A 19,856-nucleotide genomic window follows, 5' to 3' on the forward strand; every position below is an offset into this window, starting at 1 on the left:
TTTTTAAGGACATATATTATAACGGAATGCTGGAAACGTTCCAGAGCTATATTTAAAGACACATATATATTTTATTATGTTGTATCAAATCATTAGTTTTAAATTAATTATTGTTTAACGAAAGCAAAATACGCCAATTGCTTTCATGAGCAACTGCAGCATTTAATAAATATGTTACCTTAAAAAAAAATCTGCTGTTATCAAAACCAAAAACACGTGTTTCATTTTCGGTGCGATTCATGCGATAGTGTCAGTCAAAATGTCATTTTTTCTGTTATATATAATAAATACTGGTTATATCGTTGTTCATAAATGTCGTTGTTTGAGCTGAGTTTTTATACGTACACTTTTGAAAGCACATCCGAATCTGATAACATCTTTCCGTACTAGATTACTTTGTTTAAAATAAAATAATTTAACTGGTTTGTATTCATTTTCCATGTACTTAACACTTGGGTAAATTTAAACATAATATGGCGTGGGCTTTTAATCATGTGCCTAATTAAAATGTATGTGTGGTAAATAATTAAATTAAATTAATATTTTGACAAATGATCAAATTTATAAACTATATTGAGGTTACGAAGGTGCACCTTTACTCAAACACAAGAAAACACGTCGGGGAAATCACTTGATTCGAAATAAGGATTAATTTCATTGAATTTGGTTCGCAAGACACTTATTTCAAAGCATTTACATAGCAAAAGTATATTATAATGAAATGATTGTTGTTAAAGACCGACGAGTCGTTAGTAATTCATTGAAAATGCTACTGTTAAAGAAGTTATCGGTAGCTTTAAATGTATTATTTATGAAATGCCCACAAAATGACTTTGGTGAAGATCAACTTATTATAATGAGATGTTTCTGACGGACCATATGTGATTGCAACATTAGCCAATTGTTCATATATTAACGCGGAAATAAAGGCATGATGTACTCACAATGATTTTGAAACCAATTTTCTCCGCATTTATAAATTAAATAAAAACAAAAACATCAACATCAACTACATATATTAAAAACGGACTGCAAAACGTTAAACAAATAAAGCATTTAAATAATGTGGTTTGAAACAATGAAATATTGTGGTTCACATTCAATGAATTGGCAGTCGCAATTAAACAGTTGATATTGAAATGAAATTTTGATTATATACCTAACATTAAATCCGTATTTGAACTTAGAAATTGTATTTAAATAATGGAATCAAAATCTTGTCGACATAACATTCAAATATTAGGTAAGGCTTAACCCAGACTGATATATTTTTCTGATGTACAATGTCATGATTATCAGCTTCCTAGTGATGTATTTATTCACGGTTTGTACTGTTACTTTGTTATTTACTTGTTTGATGGTATTATTAAGGATGTCATCTATCATTTTATGTTCATATACAGTCTATTCAAAATCTTACTACTTCAAAAAAGGTAAAGTTCGGATAAACACTTTTGGCAGACAATATTTCTTGTCACCATGTTTAATATGGTTTAATATGGTAGTGTCATACCGCATCAAACTTGATGCTGTTTTTACCACATTTTATACACATCATATAGCGGCATGTCTTTTGCGCCTTAATATGTTACCGGCATTACGCCAACTGTAATTACGTTTGTTCCACGAAAATAGATTATTTTACAGTTTTAATGTCATGTACACCTGAATCTTTTTTTTATCGAATACCCTAAGTACATAATGTCAATATTCTAAGAAAAACGATGAAGCCTCAAAATCCGGACCATTATTCATTCTTGAAATAAATTGTGACAGTAGTACTGTAGTACAAAAACAGTGGCATTCAAATGTAACTTGTCTTAAAAAAAACAGTGACCAAATGTTTTGGAATGTAGTATATTTTATCACCGACACATACCATTTGCGACATTTAAATTGCCTTTTTTTATATGCTTTAACTATTATTTATAATGTATTTAAATATATGACAATTGAGTTAGAAGCATGAGACTGACATTCCAAATAAAATATTTTGCGTGATCTATAGTACATAATATGTTTACTTTGTAGAGAACATACAAATTAGCATGATAATAATGTACTGACAAGATATTAGCATAACTCACCTTGGTAGAAATAATGTAGCAAATGTTAACTTGTCAAGGAAAACAGGATTTAACATGAAAATCGTCCCTTAATTTCTACTTGAAACATGAACAAACATCGTGAAAATATTGTGCACTAGTTATTATACTTGAACTTTGAGCTGGTATTTTTAAATCTGCCAATTTTAAATACTGTATGGCATGTTTAAAAATATGCCAAAATCCGTGAAAAAAAGTTGCTTTAAATTTTACTAGTGCATTTGTTGATGTCAATGGCAATCAGTATCTCTTGTAAATTTCAGTTTCCTTTTATTATACACACTTCACAAGATCATATTCTTCGAGAAAGATGATGAAGAGCATATAGTGTTTAAAAAATACAGGAAATGTATAATTGGCATATGTGCATACAGAAAAGTGACTGAACCATGTTTGTTAATTATAAACTTCCAGTATACTGAGGGTACTGGAAAACTGAACATGTGCGAATCATCTTTGTGCTTACCTCATTATGATACGCAGGTTGTGCCTATTAACTGTGACACGTCTCGAGCACCAACAGATGGGCTTTTAATGTACAGATGAGCTATTATATATTAAAGTTAATATTTATTTGTCACAAATAACAAGAGATAGACTACTAAGGATATTATTAATATAAGTTAGTTTGACATCAAGTTCAATATCGTGTCTACCTTAATTACACAAATGGGCATCATATGTCAACGTAAAACGAGGAAAAATCACCAAGTTATTTTCCATTGCTGGTTTCACTGATTAGTTATGTCTAGGGTAAGCGCATGCAACCCGACCATGGGTGTGTATGTCCATGTTAAATGACAGTCGAGTGTACACATATGCAGTTTTATCGCTTTACAATAGGCATACTAATGAACAACATATGTAAGACGCAAAGCCAATTGACGTCAATACCTGACATGCGTTATCTGATTTTCAGATGTTGTATATTTAACTCTCACATTCTTTGATTATATGCAAGGGCTAAACTACGGACAGTAAAGAATCTGACAAAGAAGAGAACAGTAATTTTTTTTTGTTTTAATCGTAATAGGGCACCTGTTCTGGAAGTTATAATAGTTGAGTAAATATGTTATTGACTAGGAAGCATTGTGTTAACAACTAAATACAGAAATAACAAATATTCTGCGAGTTTTTGTGTTTGCATCATTATGCAACATAGTTCGCTTATTATTTCCTGTTTTTACTTATTGGTTTATGTTCTATCTATTTCAGATGATAGCTTTCCATTTTGAGATTACAACATAAACCCTTTAAATATGGATTTTAAGAGTCAATTTAATTTAATTTGGGGCAATGATGTATTTGCTCATTTACAATATTAAAACAATTAATGATAAGACAGAACATTAAAAAAAAACACTTAGTTTATCAGTAGAATGGATATTCAACATCAAAACTCATCTTTGCTGCAGTAAATAGATTCGGAACTAGATTTTGGAAAAGGGCATACATTTGTCTTTTGGCGTATAACATAATAACGGAAATGTTACTTAAACTCCTTGTGAGTGCACAATCTTTCCAAGAAAATGTTTTTGTTAATATCGTTTTTATAGAGAAGGATGCGTATACATTCTCACTTTGTTTTGTGTTTAAAACAATGCAATTGCCACATGTTTGTTCTGTTATCTATACACTGTGTTGGTCAAAAAATGTTTCCATAAAAATAAATTGTTTTTATGAAGAAAAAGTATTTTGTAATTACAAATGTGTTATCACAGGAAGGTCATCATTATTCCTTGTTGATGAGGCATATATGCCACGAACAAGAGCTGTTTTCAAATTGAAAACATCATAAAGATGTGTTGGAAAGAAGTGCGAGAAACTGTTTTTAAGAGAAAGTTCCAAGGCTCGTAAATTTGTTAAATATTAAAGGACTAGAACAGAACTCAGCCTTGATCTGACAGTCATGCAGGGAGACTCACAGACCGAAAAATAAGGTAAGTATCTGAAAGCGCTTTGGAAAAAATTCCGGAATAGTGTTATTTTGGAGAAGTTACAAAGTCCAAGGCCATAAATTCATAAAAAATAAATGGACCAAAACGAAACTCAAACTTGATATGTAAGCCATGAAGACTGACTCAAACACCAACAATCAGGTCAATATCTACAAGCTTTTAGGAAAAACTATTTCGGGAAACTGTTATTGTATAGAAACGTTCTAAATCCCCTCGCAAAAAATGACCGGAACGAAATTCGAACGCAATCTGTAAAAAGTCACGCAGGTAGACTCATACAGCTCAAACCAGGTAATACTGGTTTAAGGGTGTCTTTTATGCAAGTTTCAACAAGTGTATTTCGCCGATTTTGGTGCTCCCTATCACATCATTGTTATGCAAATCTGGCATTTGGTAGTGTAAATGATGCGGTTGAAAGTAACTTTTTATTGTGTTGTACCGTTGAACTAAGACATATATAATCAAAGCGCTGACGGCACTAAAGTTGTTTGCTATTGCATAATCTTAGACGCAACTCAGTTTTCAAAATTATGTTAAAGCTTTTAATATCGAAAGTTTAAAATGAACACAACCCATTCAAATTGATAAAGAGTGTGTCTTAAAGCACAGGTCGAGATGTGTGTGCACGGTTTATCCTCATATTTATGTTATAGAGATAACTTAGACAAAATAACAACAATATGACTCTTTTTTTCACAATTGTTTGCTGCACTGGCAACCATCTTTAGAATTTTGGTTGCCTTGCTAAAGAATAACAAGCCTGGACTCATGTACATGTTGTGTTATGTGTTTCTAATACTTTTCATATTTTCTGGTGATTATTGATCAACAATTTTGCCCACATGACATACTTTTAATACAACATGCCTTGTTGTGAGCCGGAAGTTAATCATTTCCTAGGCCTAATTGATCCACGGTCGCCGATTTGTATTCTATGTTAAATTGGATCGAGTTGTTCAAGCTTTAAAAAGCTAGTTGCCCTGCTTTTCAGCCCAACTGTAACCAACTTTTGAAATTGAGTTTCCTGGGCTTAAATCTACTGGCCCCAGGCCAACAGGCAACAACTAAACCTGTAAGTTATTCATGATGTAAGATCTAACAGTGTATTGAACTCATTCAATTTGCAAGTCTGAAAGACATTAAAGGGACCTTTTCACGTTTTGGTAAATTGACAAAATTTAACGATTTGATAATTTGGGGAGTTCTGTTGTTGTCGTTATATGTTTTCATACTACGAGAATTGCTTATACATATAAAGTATAAAATACATCTCTCATTGTATCAGCAAGGATGGCCGAGTGGTCTAAACGATAGACTTTTATTCCAGGGGTCAGTGGTTCGAGCCCAGTTGAGGGTAACTTTTTTGTTTCTTTAATTTTATTATTATTTTTTTTTAATGAAACTTTTAAAATCCATAGTTAACATTTATCAAAATTGAGCATTTAATGACAAACTGTGAAAAGGTCTCTCTAAGATGTTTGTCAGCGAGGTTACTTTGAAGGTATTATCACTTTTATCTTTTTTTTCTAATCATTAATAAAAAAAGATAATTTGAGCTTCATTTTGGGAAAACAGGGCTTAATGCATATGCATACATTGTCATCCCAGTACCAGAGACTCTCTTTAAACGAAACAACACCAACAAATCAGAAAGTGTCGTCCTTTATTAGCTTGTGCGCCTTGCACAGGCTAATCAGTGTGCACAGGCTAATCTTATTTGACATGCATTAAGCCCCGTTTTCCTTGAAAGCAGCCAATATGTAGAGATTTCAATGATAAACTGGCCAATGTCGTCGCACAAGCTGTAATAAACACTAGACTGGCCAATATCGTCGCACAAGCTGTTAAACACTATTTATTACATACAGACTGTCTGCAGTGTACCAGTGGTGAAGTATAATCAGGCAGTCGTTATCGTTCCTAGCGTAGTTAAGAGCAGACTGACTTGCAAAACTGCCTCTACATTAGTTGCTCGATAGCGCTCACAACTAAAAATGATCGTATTGCTGACTTAATTGGCCTTTTAGCACACATAAGCACGTAGTGGCTGATCTCTTTTGGTGGAGAGAGCTGATTGCGTTTAAGTTCGGTTTATGGAACTGACTTACAAATTGTCGTCATTTTGATGCTTTTAGTAAAGGAATATTGTGTATGTTCACTCGGTAAGCAACTTTATATTTATATTTGTTTATAATAAATGCTCCCTGTTGGCTTTACGATGTTGTGCTTCCCTCGTTTTTGTTTGAAGATCGTATACCTTGGAATAAAAAAGTTATGAAGGAAACCCGTCCACACATTAGTTTTTCAATTACTTTGCCTTCGAGATTGTGGGCGTGTTAGTATCATTTTCTATAATAATGAACAATAAGTAAATAATTAGTATACATTAATAATATTATCAATAAATGAATAGATATTTTCGAGTCGCGATATAACATGAAAACTCTTAATTAAAATATAAATGTCAACAAATTGAGAAGAAAGTTATACAAATTAGTGAAAAGGCACTTTTAAACGTAAGTTTGTAAGGAAATTAATTTTTAATACCCCGATTACAACGATCCGAGATGAAGAACGTGTTTTCGTTTCGTCTGTTTACCCGGTTAAACCGTAAAAAGGACTATTTGTATAATATAAATTCGCATAGGATTAAGTGTTCGGTTTCATGCATGTAAACTACAAAGACGATATGATGTCTTTTTTTTCTCCTCGTTTTTCATTGTAGCTTTTTAGCCTTTTTTGTCATAATTAAATTCTATTAAATAAATCAATTGTCAGATTTCAATTCCATAAAATAAATATGTTCTCTTGAACTAATTCCCCGACATTCGGACCTGCAACATTGCATTTTCTCTCGTACCAGTCTTTAAATCTTCAGTCAGGTCAGGTCCGACGGTCGGGGAGTTTTGGGAATGTCACTTCTACACTTAACTATCAGTCTCTGAAAACATTGTTACAGTAATTTTCATACCTGTTTACATTTCTTCATTACAAAAAAATCCTTTGTCTTAAGTCAGTTTGTGGTATAGCTATGTTTTCTTTTGAATAATGTCAGAGAGTGTTGATTGTTCATTATTGTGTATTTATTTTCAGTTATAATTATGTAATAAAATATGAGTCGGTGACTTGATTGTTCGGTCCTATAAATCCTAGTCCGATTCTGAAAGTTAACAAAGTCCACAGGACCGGATATATCCTGTGGACTTGACATATTTTGAGGAATGTCTGCAGCCAATATGGCAGCAGAAATTTATTGAATTTCATATTTCTGTATAAATGATGTCTAACATATGAGTTTACAATCAAGATTAAGCGACTGTTTCATTTTAATAAACGCAAGGCAACAGGAGCTGGTTATATTTATTCCGTGCATACTCCATCGTCTTCATTTGCTAAAATAGTACTTTATTAATATGATATAAAAATGTAACAAATACATTATATAATAATGAGAAAATAAAACAGTAAAGTTTCAGTTGTCAGTGTAAATCGGGTAATTATTGTTTTTAAAATACATAACATCCATCACAACTAGAATTTGCAACAATTACTTAGTATATACAACTTGCTATAATAATAAAATATTGCAACACACATATTATACACGAAGTTAAATGTAATAAACTATACATGAAAATATTTACCAAACAATACATACACCCTACGACATAGTTGTACAAGAAGCAAAACATATTACTCACACCATGATACTACAAAAACAAGCATGCATCTGCTACAGTACACTTTCAATGATAAAAGCAACCCACGTATTTATACACGTATTTATAAAATATGTTTTTTTAATAAGAACGCTTAGCCTCCTCTTTCTTTTATTCTAGGCCTCAGCCTCTATATTGCACAACCATAGGGCAGTAACATGTTATTCTCTATGTATTCAAATAAAAGTTTTTATTACATTTTCACAAAACGTTAATGTCAAACTTTATTTTTATTGTTTTGTTAGCATTTTGGATATTGGGTTTTTAATTTGTATCAATGACGGCATTCACTTTAGATTCAAGATTTATCAAAACATTTCCAGAATGTACATGGCCCATGTGGACACATTGTAGTTCCTGCAATTGATAACAGCATTAATAAACCTATTAACATATTTCTGTCAAGTATTTAAATTATGAGTTAACGAGGTTGCTTATGAATACCCGTACATAAATAATATTAATCAATCGTTAACAGAAGTTCATAAAATGTGCATTTACTCGTCGTACAAAACCATTGTGAGATAATAACAAGAAATAACGCAAAATAACTGAAAAAAGACAGGGGATGCTTCATTATACAAATACCAAAATGAACATAAACTTCATAAAATGTTAAACTAAACTTAATGTTTAACTAATTTTTTATGAAGGTCATAAACGTCAAAATGTTTTGTTATGAATGGATGACATCATTCATTAGCGCGGGTGAACGTTCTTCAAAAAGATGCACCAAACCAAAAGCTGAAAATATTGTTACCACGTATTGTTATTGAAGACCATTATAAATAGACAACCGAGAAGCAAGCGTCAATAACTTATTGGAAACTTTAAGTTGTATTGAAAAGAAGAAAAAGCTACAATAACTACATCACATTTAAAATTGATTGTCATACACTTCGCTGTAGAAAAATTGGTGTAAATAATTGTACATAATTTTTTTTTTATATATATACAGTCAAAACTGACCTAACGGCCACCTGAAAATAACGGTCAACTGCAGTCAACAGTCAGTCTGGATTCCCCCCCCTCCCGACAAAAATCACTCTTAATTAGACTTGAGAATAACGGTAGCCTGTCCATAACGGCACTCGGCCACTATATTCCAACCCGACATTCATGTTTGAAATAAAAACAACGGACACGCGTCAGCACATCATTTGTCCGTCTATTTTGCGGGTAAAGCGTCTGATAGCGGTAATTGTCTTTGATATTATAAAAGCGGCCCGCTGTGAGTAAACAAATAATAAGGTGTTGAGAAGGTTTGTTTTCCGGGGATAATTATGGGGGGGGGGGGGTATCTTCAAAAGAAAATATATCAGAATTTGTGACACGTTTAAAGTAATTATCGCTAATTAAATGACCGCTAATTAGTACATTGTACTTACAAACTTGAGTATGGATTTGAAAATAACATTTTTGGATCATTCTTTAAAAGAGCTTTCTAGCGTACACAACACTTTTAAAGGGATCTTTTCACGGTTTGGTAAATTGACAAAATTGAAAAAAATGGTTTCAGATTCGCAAATTTTCGGTTTAGTTATGATATTTGTGAGGAAACAGTATTACTGAACATTTGCCATGGTCTTATATAGCCATTATATGCATCTTTTGACGATTTAAAAACCTAAAAAGTGTGGATAGCCGTTCGTACTTATCTCTTGTTTTACTTCAACAAGTTTTTTTATTTCACCAAGCACATGATCTAACAGTGATTTTTCACGCTTAGAAACTTTTTCATTTTTCGGATAATATGTGAGTGAAGAGGATTGTGGTGTTTTATAAAGAACTATGCGCTTCTGTGTGAATTCAATTTGCAAGGCAGCGTCAACGGCATAACTACTTGGCTGATTGCGCATATACAAATATTTCTGCACATCGTCACCATGAGAAAGAACCCCGTCGAGCTCCTCCTTGTTTTGGATATCGGCCTTCTTGGCAGTCACTGTTCTTAATTCTGCCTCTGACGACCGTATAATGTCCAGTTTTGCCTTCATAAACGCCTCCTTTACATTGCTTTTAAGATTTTTAACTGCATCCTCTATAAGTAATTGAATTTCGGACAGCTGTTTGTCTATATTTTTCTCACTATTGGCAACACGTAACGGCTCTCCTTCTAGTTCGAGGAGCATAGCAGAAACATGCTTTAAAGCTTCGTCCATCATTTCTGTTGTTTCATGAATACTAGCTTTGTAGGTTTTATTGTCGTTGATGACGTCACTTAGAAGCATTACTTTATCACATGTTCGATGTGATGTAAACGCGCATTTACTACAGCAGGTTTGGTTATGATCTTGGCAAATATATTCCAATTTTTCATTTTCATGATTTGGACAGCGACTCAGTCCCTGTAACAAATCCCTTACTTTGGATGAAGGCGCCTCTTCTGACGGCCGTAACTGATGATTCCTCATTTGTTTGTACTTTTTGTGAGTTTCTCCACAGACCGCACACATGTGTTCGTGACAGCCCATACAATATACCGTCGCAGTCTCATTCTTATTCTCGGTTTTGCACGCGAGGCATGTCGGCCTTCTTTCCAAATGAGATTGCATCTCACGATCCACTGGGATTTGATTTACTAGTCTTTCTGATGTTTCAATAGTTATACGAATGTTAGTATTGGTAGAAGCCCGGCACAGAGGACAAGGGAACGCAGACTTTCCTTCGTGTCGCTTCACGACCCCACACAAACATTCGTGGCAAAACGTGTGCTTACATGGCAATATTCTCGGATTCCGAAAGATTGTCCGACATACTGAACATTGTGTATCATCCTCAGTTATCTTTTCTTTTTTAGTTGCCATTATAGATGATACTGAAATTAAAATAATTAATGTTACAACTGGTTTCAATTATAAAAGAAAACAGCAGTATGTACATGGATGATTTCTTAACATCGACAATGCAATGAAAAAAGAAAATCAATAATGTTCTTCACATCAATTTTATGTGCTGCAAAATTCTCTTCGTAAAGATACTGAAGATTATTAGATATAATAAACTCATAATTTAATAGTCTGTCTGTATATTCGCGTATCGGAATTAACCCGTTTACTAAACACGTTAGATCCTCATAAACGCAAGCTAGTCATTCATCGCTTTAAATATAATACAGTTATCAGAAAAAGAAGTAGTTAAAAAAATCATTTTACAAAATGCACTCACTGTCAATGCTAGGTTGTGTAGATCCGTTGATGGCTCAAACAGAGTATACGTGTAATCATACGCTTCGGTGTATATAAAGGGACATGTTTCCTTTTGATGAATCAATGAGTACATTCAAGTTCGTTGGCTCCATGCCATATTTTTTTAAAGCTTGGCGACAAAACAAACGTGCATGCAAAAGTTATTGCACTTATACATTTAAAGAAAAAAGAAAGCATGAAACAAATTAATTACATCATGCTCCCGATAAAGCATAAACAACTTAAATGCATTTTTTTAAACATATGAGCGACTTTCGGCTATCAAGTGGTGTAGTTAAATTATTACTGTTATAAACTCTCTAACGAGGCCTTAAGTACCATGATACAAGTGTAAGCTTTTTGTATGGTTTCTAGCTTTTCATGATTGTATGACTTTAACTGTTAATAATATTTCAAAGAGATGTGTAACGCATTGATTAATGGAATCACACGATTTTTCATGCTTAAAACGACAAATGCAAACAAATGATCATATCTATTAAAGGCCACATAATCTTTAGGCAATCATGCAAATTGTAAGATTGCATATCTGAGTAGGCTGAGCCTATTTGAGAATTAAACCACCTTCTGCTTGGTGTGAGTGTTGCTGAGATGGTCCACCCATCATCAAATAACATTTGTTCTATATATATATAGACAATCCCAGAATCGATAATATGGGCGCCGCCATATTGGCTATTACGTAACCCGCGATTGAAAAACGGTACTGAAGAATTTGACAGATTACAACGTTATCATAGTGTACACCCGCTTTATTCCAATAAACAGTACGTTATGACTTCGCACATTAGGATTGAAAACAAGTGAAACATGAAACCAAGTGTCGATATGTATCACATCGTAAATCAATATAATTTAAATTAAAAATATACACGATTGATTCATAAAATATGTGTCTCTGCAACAATATTCAGTGACAACACGTAATGTTTAAGGCCGAGTTGGCATTTTTAAGCATACCTTTCAGCATAATGCCTTTGTATAAAATTTAATTATTTCTTTATGGAATAAAATTATTCAAGCATAATTATAAAGGTATAGAAATATCTAAAGTGGGAAGTAAACGTTGTGATTTTAGCGTAAATAGTGCCGGAGATATTAACAAAGATCTATCAATATATAAAGATTGAAAACATCCATTCAGACCATACTTTTTGGATAGATCTTTGATATTAATTAGATAGATTTAAGATCGATGTAGACAATTAAATTGATATCTGCCTTTGTTTAAGTCTATATTATTTCTTATTAAATGTCGTACTTTCTATACTTTCCGGAGATATTCATTAAGAAACGTTGTAAGATTAAAGACTTAGGACGACTTCTTTAATTGAATAATACATCTCTTTGTTTGTCTAAACAGTTACCATTTCGCTATTAATATTTCCCTTGTAAGTGTCATTTTAAAGGTAATATACAAATCTATAGCCGAAATGAAGTTTGTGATTCTAAAATTGTTTCGTAAATCTTTGTTATCGAAACTCTGTAAGATTTTCAGGTAGAGATTTAAAAAAAACTAAAATTATGTATCTAGTTTAGTCTAAAACTAAAGTGGTTTTTAGCAATCTTTTATTTAAAAATCGCTCTCAAGCTAATACAAAAATAACTAGCCGGAAATGAATTTTGTGATTTAAATGAACAAGTATCGGAGTTATTCGCTAGCAAACTGTGTAAGATGTCAGGATATGTCATATTTTTTTATTGAAAAGGACATATCAGCTTTTGTCTACAACTTTCTTATATTATTATATAAATAACGTTTTACAATTTTCTTAATAACATCTTAATTCACGATTGAAATGTTCAACATGAAAAATAATGAGCCTTAAATAAACTTAAATAGTTCCAATTGTGTTCTCTACATTTCCTAAACGTATGTCTTTATTAAATGTTCGTAAACGGTCTAAATTTACGCTTTAAAAATAAAAACACGCACAAAATAAGTGATTTATTTTTCTTTAATTACGGATTATACATGACAGCAACATACATCTCTTGAAAAAAACATCAGCGATAAAGGCGCGAACGAATTCGCTCAATGGGAGGCGATGTGGATTAAAAGCGTTTATGGGTTTGCCCGTGACACCACATGTCTGCACATGTGTTGATACCGAAATTTAGATAAGATACCACGCGTCACCTTTAAATAACATGTTAAATGACAATCAAGACCTTATTCATGCCAGGGACCTACACAAATAGGTCCATGTCCATGCTGTGTGTTATTTCTCTTAAACGAATGCAGATGAACCTTATTTCTACTAATTACGTAATTTATATCAATAAAAAAACACGAACTATTATGTGGTTGTCAGATCGATAACAGAAACTCTTTAAATCCTCAAATATATTTGATAAACCCGTTTTGCTTCCTTGTTTTGCGTAGGGACCTATACACACATATATAGGTCCATGTTTATTTCTTCAGTACCGTTTTGGAGGCGCGCGAGAGTATTCAGGGGCGGGTAATCCGGGAGGTATCAATTTCTGGGATTGTCTCTCTCTCTCTCTCTCTCTCTCTCTCTCTCTCTCTCTCTCTCTCTCTCTCTCTCTCTCTCTCTCTCTCTCTCTCTCTCTCTCTCTCTCTCTATATATATATATATATATATATATATATATATATTTAGTAAATACTATATAGTATAATGATCAAAACGAAGATCCATACATGGACGGGCACTTTTCTGTGAACCTCAAATAGTGATACCAACAAGGGAGGCTTCTGTCAAGAGTACAAGGTACGATAACGCCGTCAGTTCTCTTCCTTTTAAGTTTCTGTAAACAAGTCAAAGTATAAACGGGCGGATTAATTTTCAGGGCATGATATAATTATACATGATTGAAATAATTAGAATTATAATCATGTTGAAAATATAGGCATTACATACCCGTTATAGGAAATGATAGAGACTGTCATTGAAAGCACATCGTGATGTTAACACTGGTACTATGTTATCTTCAAATTTATTACAAAGCGTGCATACTATAATATATGGTGAGAAGTTTGACCCTAAATTTAATTAAAATAACATCAATGCCTGGTTTATTCATTTAATTGATCGGCCTCATCAAATTATACGACATAATATGACATACAACCAATAAAATATTACATTGATTTTTACTGGATTCTCCAGTCACAATGCCGGACAGAGGGAATTTATACATGGTGCACTGTCTGCGTTCTGGGCAGGCAGGATGTCCGCAGGGTATCGGACACAGTACCTTACCTGCGGAGTTTCAACCGGGTTTTGCGGTCTCCCTTCAGGGCAGGCGAGGTTTCCGCCGGGTAATCGGGAAATTCAATTATAATTCCGGATAGACAGTGTTTCCACCGGGTAATACGTACAGTCATCATACCTGACGAAATATAACATGCAAATGCCATTATACCTAACAAGCGGAATTTCTACCGCGTACTCCAATCACCATGCAAAACAGGCGGGTTTTACGTTGGGTTACTAAGGTAAACATAGCAAACAGACACAAATGCCACTGGGTATTTCGGTCAACATTTAAATCTAGCAACATGTGTACCTGTTACCATACCGGGTATGTATGGTTTCAATCGGGTACTCCGGTCATAATACCGGGAAGGTGGGGTTTTCACTCGGTACTAAGGTAACCATACCGGAGCGGGTTTTCCTACAATTCCAAAGATTAGAACAAATTTCTTTGACCCTTAACCCTATGATATGTTGTATCTGTTCACGCAAACGCGATTTGCAGTAATTTTTTTCTTACCGAATCGATTAATTTGTAGCAACAATCTTGGGTTTAGGGTTAGGGAATTATTATAGCCGGAATAACTCAAATTTTGTCAAAAGTGTGCTTTAGTGCTTTATTTGTGTTGTTTTTGCCTATTTAGATGTGTAGATGCTTTACCGCACTGGCAGGCGCTGCACGACCCTCGAACTCACTGGCCGTGTCATCATGACTACTCAGGCTTATTTAGCTTGTGCGCTAGCTGTATACATTTGTGAGAACGTATGCCTATAAACCATTCACTGTTCTGAAAGATGAATATTAAGCTCACAAGGTTATAGACTTTTAACAACGAAAAAAAAAACATCATCAATATTCATCACACAACATATTCACAAGCAATAATAGTAATAGAGTTGGTAGCAACTTGTCTAATGTATAACAAGGTAACAAGGCACCAACATATCGAGATCTTGTTCACGTGATTGCTAGCAATATATGTTCATTTTAAGTTTGTCCTTGTCAAAAAACATCTTCCCCGCAACACCGGTATGGGGCCTTGTCCTTTGTGCTACATGACGCCTGAAGCCACTCCTTGACTGGAACTGTCGGTCACACTCAGTCCAAAGACGCGTCGTGTTTTAGTTCGATTCCATATTCGCCTGGAAAGCTCGGTTTCATATTTGAAAACATACTTTGTTTATCATTTACAGCATTTACGTGTTTACATTTTAACATTAATTTACCTGACATATGTGTAGAAAAACCTAGCAAAATAAATCAACAACTAGGGGTGACATTTCAATTTTGCCATATTATACGTATTATATTAATGCCTATATACCAACCAAATTTCACACACGCGCACAAGCATGTACATTTGCATATTTGCAACCTGTGTGAATACCGTGACTTACATGAGCTCAACAAAATAACTATCAAATTAGAAATTCAGTTTTCCTATAAACGGGACCCATTTATGATCATTTCAAATCTGAAACCCATTTAGATCCTGTACAATACTGGTAAATGAAACTTTATATAACAGGTTTTAGACGTCTACTCCAAACCAGACCGCTATATAAACATACAAAGAATACTTGTATACGGATTTTAAATATAAATATGTATCTTTTTGTATGCAGGAGAGAAATTCAATAAGTGAAACCCAACAAAGATCACAAATTACATGGCAAACGGCTACCGCTAAGAATTTTTGCGGAGGGTAAAGTCGAGATATAGAGCGAATATTACTAGGAAATAAACGCTTATCACTTTCTGGCTGATATGGCTGGTAAGTGAGCGGCAATAAATAATTAAATAAAATTAATAAAGAGTATAAAACTGCGAAAAATACCTGTTTCGGCACGGACGTCGCCATCTTGACTTCCTTTAGATCATCACGTGATTACCTCCCATTGATATTACGCATTTTCGTTTACAAAAATTAGTCATAAATAGAGCTATTTTATACAAAATTATTACTTTTTTAAACAATAAAAAACTCAGCAAAATGTGACACTTTATACGGAAATTAATTGTACGTATACATTCGAGATGAAATGCACCGCATATTCAGGGTCGGGATATCTGTACAACACTCATTTTTACGCAAACGACATCATATTTGTGAAAACATTCAACGTTTCTGAATTAAAGGAATTTCCTGATTTGCGTAGTCATAAACGAAGGGGAAATTTATTTGACGTAAATTTACTTTTGTTTTCTTATATCGAATCAGAAGTACATTGTGATGTAAATATTAAAATGTTCTTGTTTATTATAATCAATAAATAATTGCCTATACTTGCATGTATATTGTGCAAACGATTGTGTTGTAGCGGACTGCGTTTATAAACTTTCTGAAGTGTTTTCTTGGGAGTGTTTTTATCAGTTTCACGAAATTAAAATAAAAGAGATAAATGTTAATATCTACGAACGTACATTAATATGACCTAGATACACTAATAAAGAAAATGACGAAACTACTGCACGAGCAACACCAAGAACTTTCGTCTAACTGTTTTGTTTCCTATTTTTTTCAGTAACGTTGTCTTGCAAACGTGAAAAACATTGAAGAAAACACTCAACATCTTGGAGGTATTTATCACTTGCAAATAGCGGCACCCGGGCCAGGTTTTGAAAATCTTGCTACATTTCCCGTATATACAGCCATGGAACCAGCTGGGGATTACCAGAATCCATCATATTCCCGCGAATGCTTGGAGACTATTGTCATAGAGAAAATTAACAAATCATTATTTCTTTACAATATCTTAACATACGAAATCAATATCTATATATTTTACTATTAACATCAATTCTTTTCAAACAGTTACTACAGTTCAGCTAACAACCTAACCAGTTTTTATCACCTAAACCTATAATACGCATGACTGGTTCGCGGCGTTGGTCAAGTGGAAAGCGCAAGTAACCGCGCACTTGCCACTTGACCGCCAGAACATAAACATCAAATATATCTTTGATATATTGTTCTGCATAATTATTACAGGTTAGAGATTAATCAATTTATAAACTTTAGCCATTGTATTGTTATAAAATTGTATTGTTATAATCTCTGTTCTAATTAAATGCAACGTAAGTTATTTATTGTATTTATTGTATTAACTGTATTTATTGTATTACAATATTGCCATGTTTTTATAAATGTTATAACTGTTATTGTTGTGTAATAATGCTGATTAATGTCGGCACTTGCCACTTGACCGCCAAAACATAAACATCATATATATCTTTGATATATTGTTCTGCGTTATTATTTCAGTCCCTTCACACGAACCATAAAATATATTTGCCGAGAGCTACGTCGACACTATCATTGAAAAGAACAATGACGATGAAGTGAAGGTGGGTCTACTGACAGTGGACTGACCGCCATTAAGGCTAAAGATAACGATGTCCTCCTATTAGATAAACTACTTTCTTCAATCGATGATGTAATAAAAAACCCTCATGAAATTGTTGAACCAACTGAACCACAAGAGGAATCCGATAAAGCCACCACAAGAAAGAGCAAGTCTGCACTGAGTTCTATAATACGTGCACTTCGTCTGTCAAAGACGCAAAAAGCCATTCTTCCATATTTTTGTAATATCGTGCAAAATACACAGCAGCAGATATCCAATCGATTCATACAATTCGATCTGCAGTTGGTTTGGTTTTTCGACCTAAAACAAAGAAATGATGCCACAGTCTTCTGGACCAACGGATGCGTTTGGGTTGGGGAATTCATAGTTGGTGCCATTGGTGAATCAAATTAGGTAAATGTTATAGATGTAAACAAAAGGGCAGTGGTTTCCACGTTCTTCTGAGATTCGCAACCACTTTCTATTACTGCAATTGCAGATGGGGCGTATCTGAATGTTTGCTTACCCGACTCATGCAGAATAGACGTTTGGACAATTTTCAACGGATGTTTTACATGTGTACTCGAAATTGACTGCGAAGTTCCTATTTATGACGTTGTGCATTTATACGGCTGTGAATTTTACGGATCGGCCTCGTTAACAGGTAAACTGCATAAAATAAAGTTACAGGGGCTGAAACTGTCGAAAGTTTTAACGAGTGAAAGAATCGGAAAAGTGTTGAGAAACTCGTACAAGCTTACGTTTAACAAACGATTGTCAATATTATATGTATCATGTTCCAAAAGAAACGAAGTGGTGGGGATTACAGCGAATGGGAAGGACGCTTTCACATATGTTCACGAGGATCTTCACAATCCGTTCCAGGCGACAGTGCACAACTCCGGTTAAGTCTTCTTGACAAGCGCAGACAGTAACGTTCTGCACTTGGTCACCGAATCCCTGGAACACACAACAACACTTCTGAGCGGACAAGTGTTGGCCTCGTGCTATTAGCGTCAGCGACACTCAGGATAAGTTAGCTGTGGTTGATTCTACCCCCGGTAAAGAGTTGCGTACAATCTACAAATAATAGCTACATCTTAAATATGTGGTACTTTTAAGTACGGAAACTACGCATTAAAAAAGATTTTTATTGAAATTTTGTCAAACATAAACATCACTCAAAACATGTTGTGATCATTATCAAATTTGATATCAAATTAAAATGTGACTGGCAAAGCATAGCAACGTGTAACTGTAAAGACTTATAATAGTTTACGCCCAATGGCTAGAAAGGTTCATTTAATTAACATGATGTTAACGTTTTAATGCGAATCTAATGAAGTACATTGTTTTAAACAAAATTTGTTCAATCTGATTTAAATTATTTCTGCGAAGTCAATACTAAACAAAACGATATGCAAGGTCTAGACCATTTATACACAAAATCATTATGTTTTAAGATATAAATATCGACACTTGCATATTAAAAGGGGCATGTATTGTATATTTATCATGATATGTACATTCTGTTTTTATGGTTATCATTACTTGAAGATTAATTGAATATGAAAATATCAAAACTTTAATTTTGCCTAACAGGCATATTAGAAATTAGTTGTACTAAGAATATATCGTAGCTAACCCGACTTGTTAAGAAGACCCTGAAGGCCACCTGTTTTACACAAATGTTGGCTAATAAATAAAAACATAAATAAATGCATGAATTAATTTTAATAAAATTTGTTGACTTCTTTACCAAATAAAACTTTAAGTAAGCCATCAAACTCAGAATGTACATCATCCTGTTTATTTTTTTTCACAAAAATGTCCATTTTATGTCCGAAGTGTATCATTGTCATATTTAATCTATACCCCCAGTACAAATAAGCTAAATTAAAATGACTCAAGTATGAATTAAATGACTTTTACATTAAACTGTATTCGTATTTGATCATATTTTGTTTATATCATTTTAACTGTATTTTTAAAGTGTGTTTATGTATATATGTACACGTTTGATGTTTAACGGATTTTTAGAAACTCGATAAAAGCATACAGGTTGTGGGGTAAAATCAATTTGAATATTGTTATGATACTATCTGTTTTCTCATATGTTTTCAAAATGAATAACTACAACAGAAACACGAATTATATAATGCGTTATTCAAATAAAACAGTCTATTAAGATTAATGCCTTAATAACTTAATTAGTTCTTTTGATTTTGAGTTCACCGCATCTATTTGTGTTTTAACATATATTATGATCAGAAGTTTCAAGACTATATTAAAT

The 19,856-nt window shown here is 33.5% G+C and overlaps 1 protein-coding gene and 1 long non-coding RNA gene across 2 annotated transcripts; one reads left to right on the forward strand and one right to left on the reverse strand.

Moving 5' to 3' along the window:
- The first annotated feature begins 6,090 nt into the window (after positions 1-6,090).
- Positions 6,091-19,463, forward strand: LOC127842320 (uncharacterized). Its single transcript, XR_008031538.1, has 3 exons — positions 6,091-6,225; positions 16,742-16,796; positions 17,482-19,463. It is a non-coding gene; the product is annotated as an uncharacterized LOC127842320 (long non-coding RNA).
- LOC127842319 (E3 ubiquitin-protein ligase TRIM56-like) lies at positions 7,551-11,025 on the reverse strand. Its single transcript, XM_052371754.1, has 2 exons — positions 10,951-11,025; positions 7,551-10,600 (listed from the first exon to the last, which is right to left on the reverse strand). The coding sequence occupies exon 2, from the start codon at positions 10,587-10,589 to the stop codon at positions 9,402-9,404; it is 1,188 nt and encodes a 395-aa protein (XP_052227714.1). The 5' UTR covers positions 10,590-10,600; positions 10,951-11,025; the 3' UTR covers positions 7,551-9,401.
- Positions 19,464-19,856: the final 393 nt, after the last annotated feature.

This window comes from Dreissena polymorpha, chromosome 8 (assembly GCF_020536995.1).
Source record: "Dreissena polymorpha isolate Duluth1 chromosome 8, UMN_Dpol_1.0, whole genome shotgun sequence".
NCBI classification, from domain to species: domain Eukaryota; kingdom Metazoa; phylum Mollusca; class Bivalvia; order Myida; family Dreissenidae; genus Dreissena; species Dreissena polymorpha.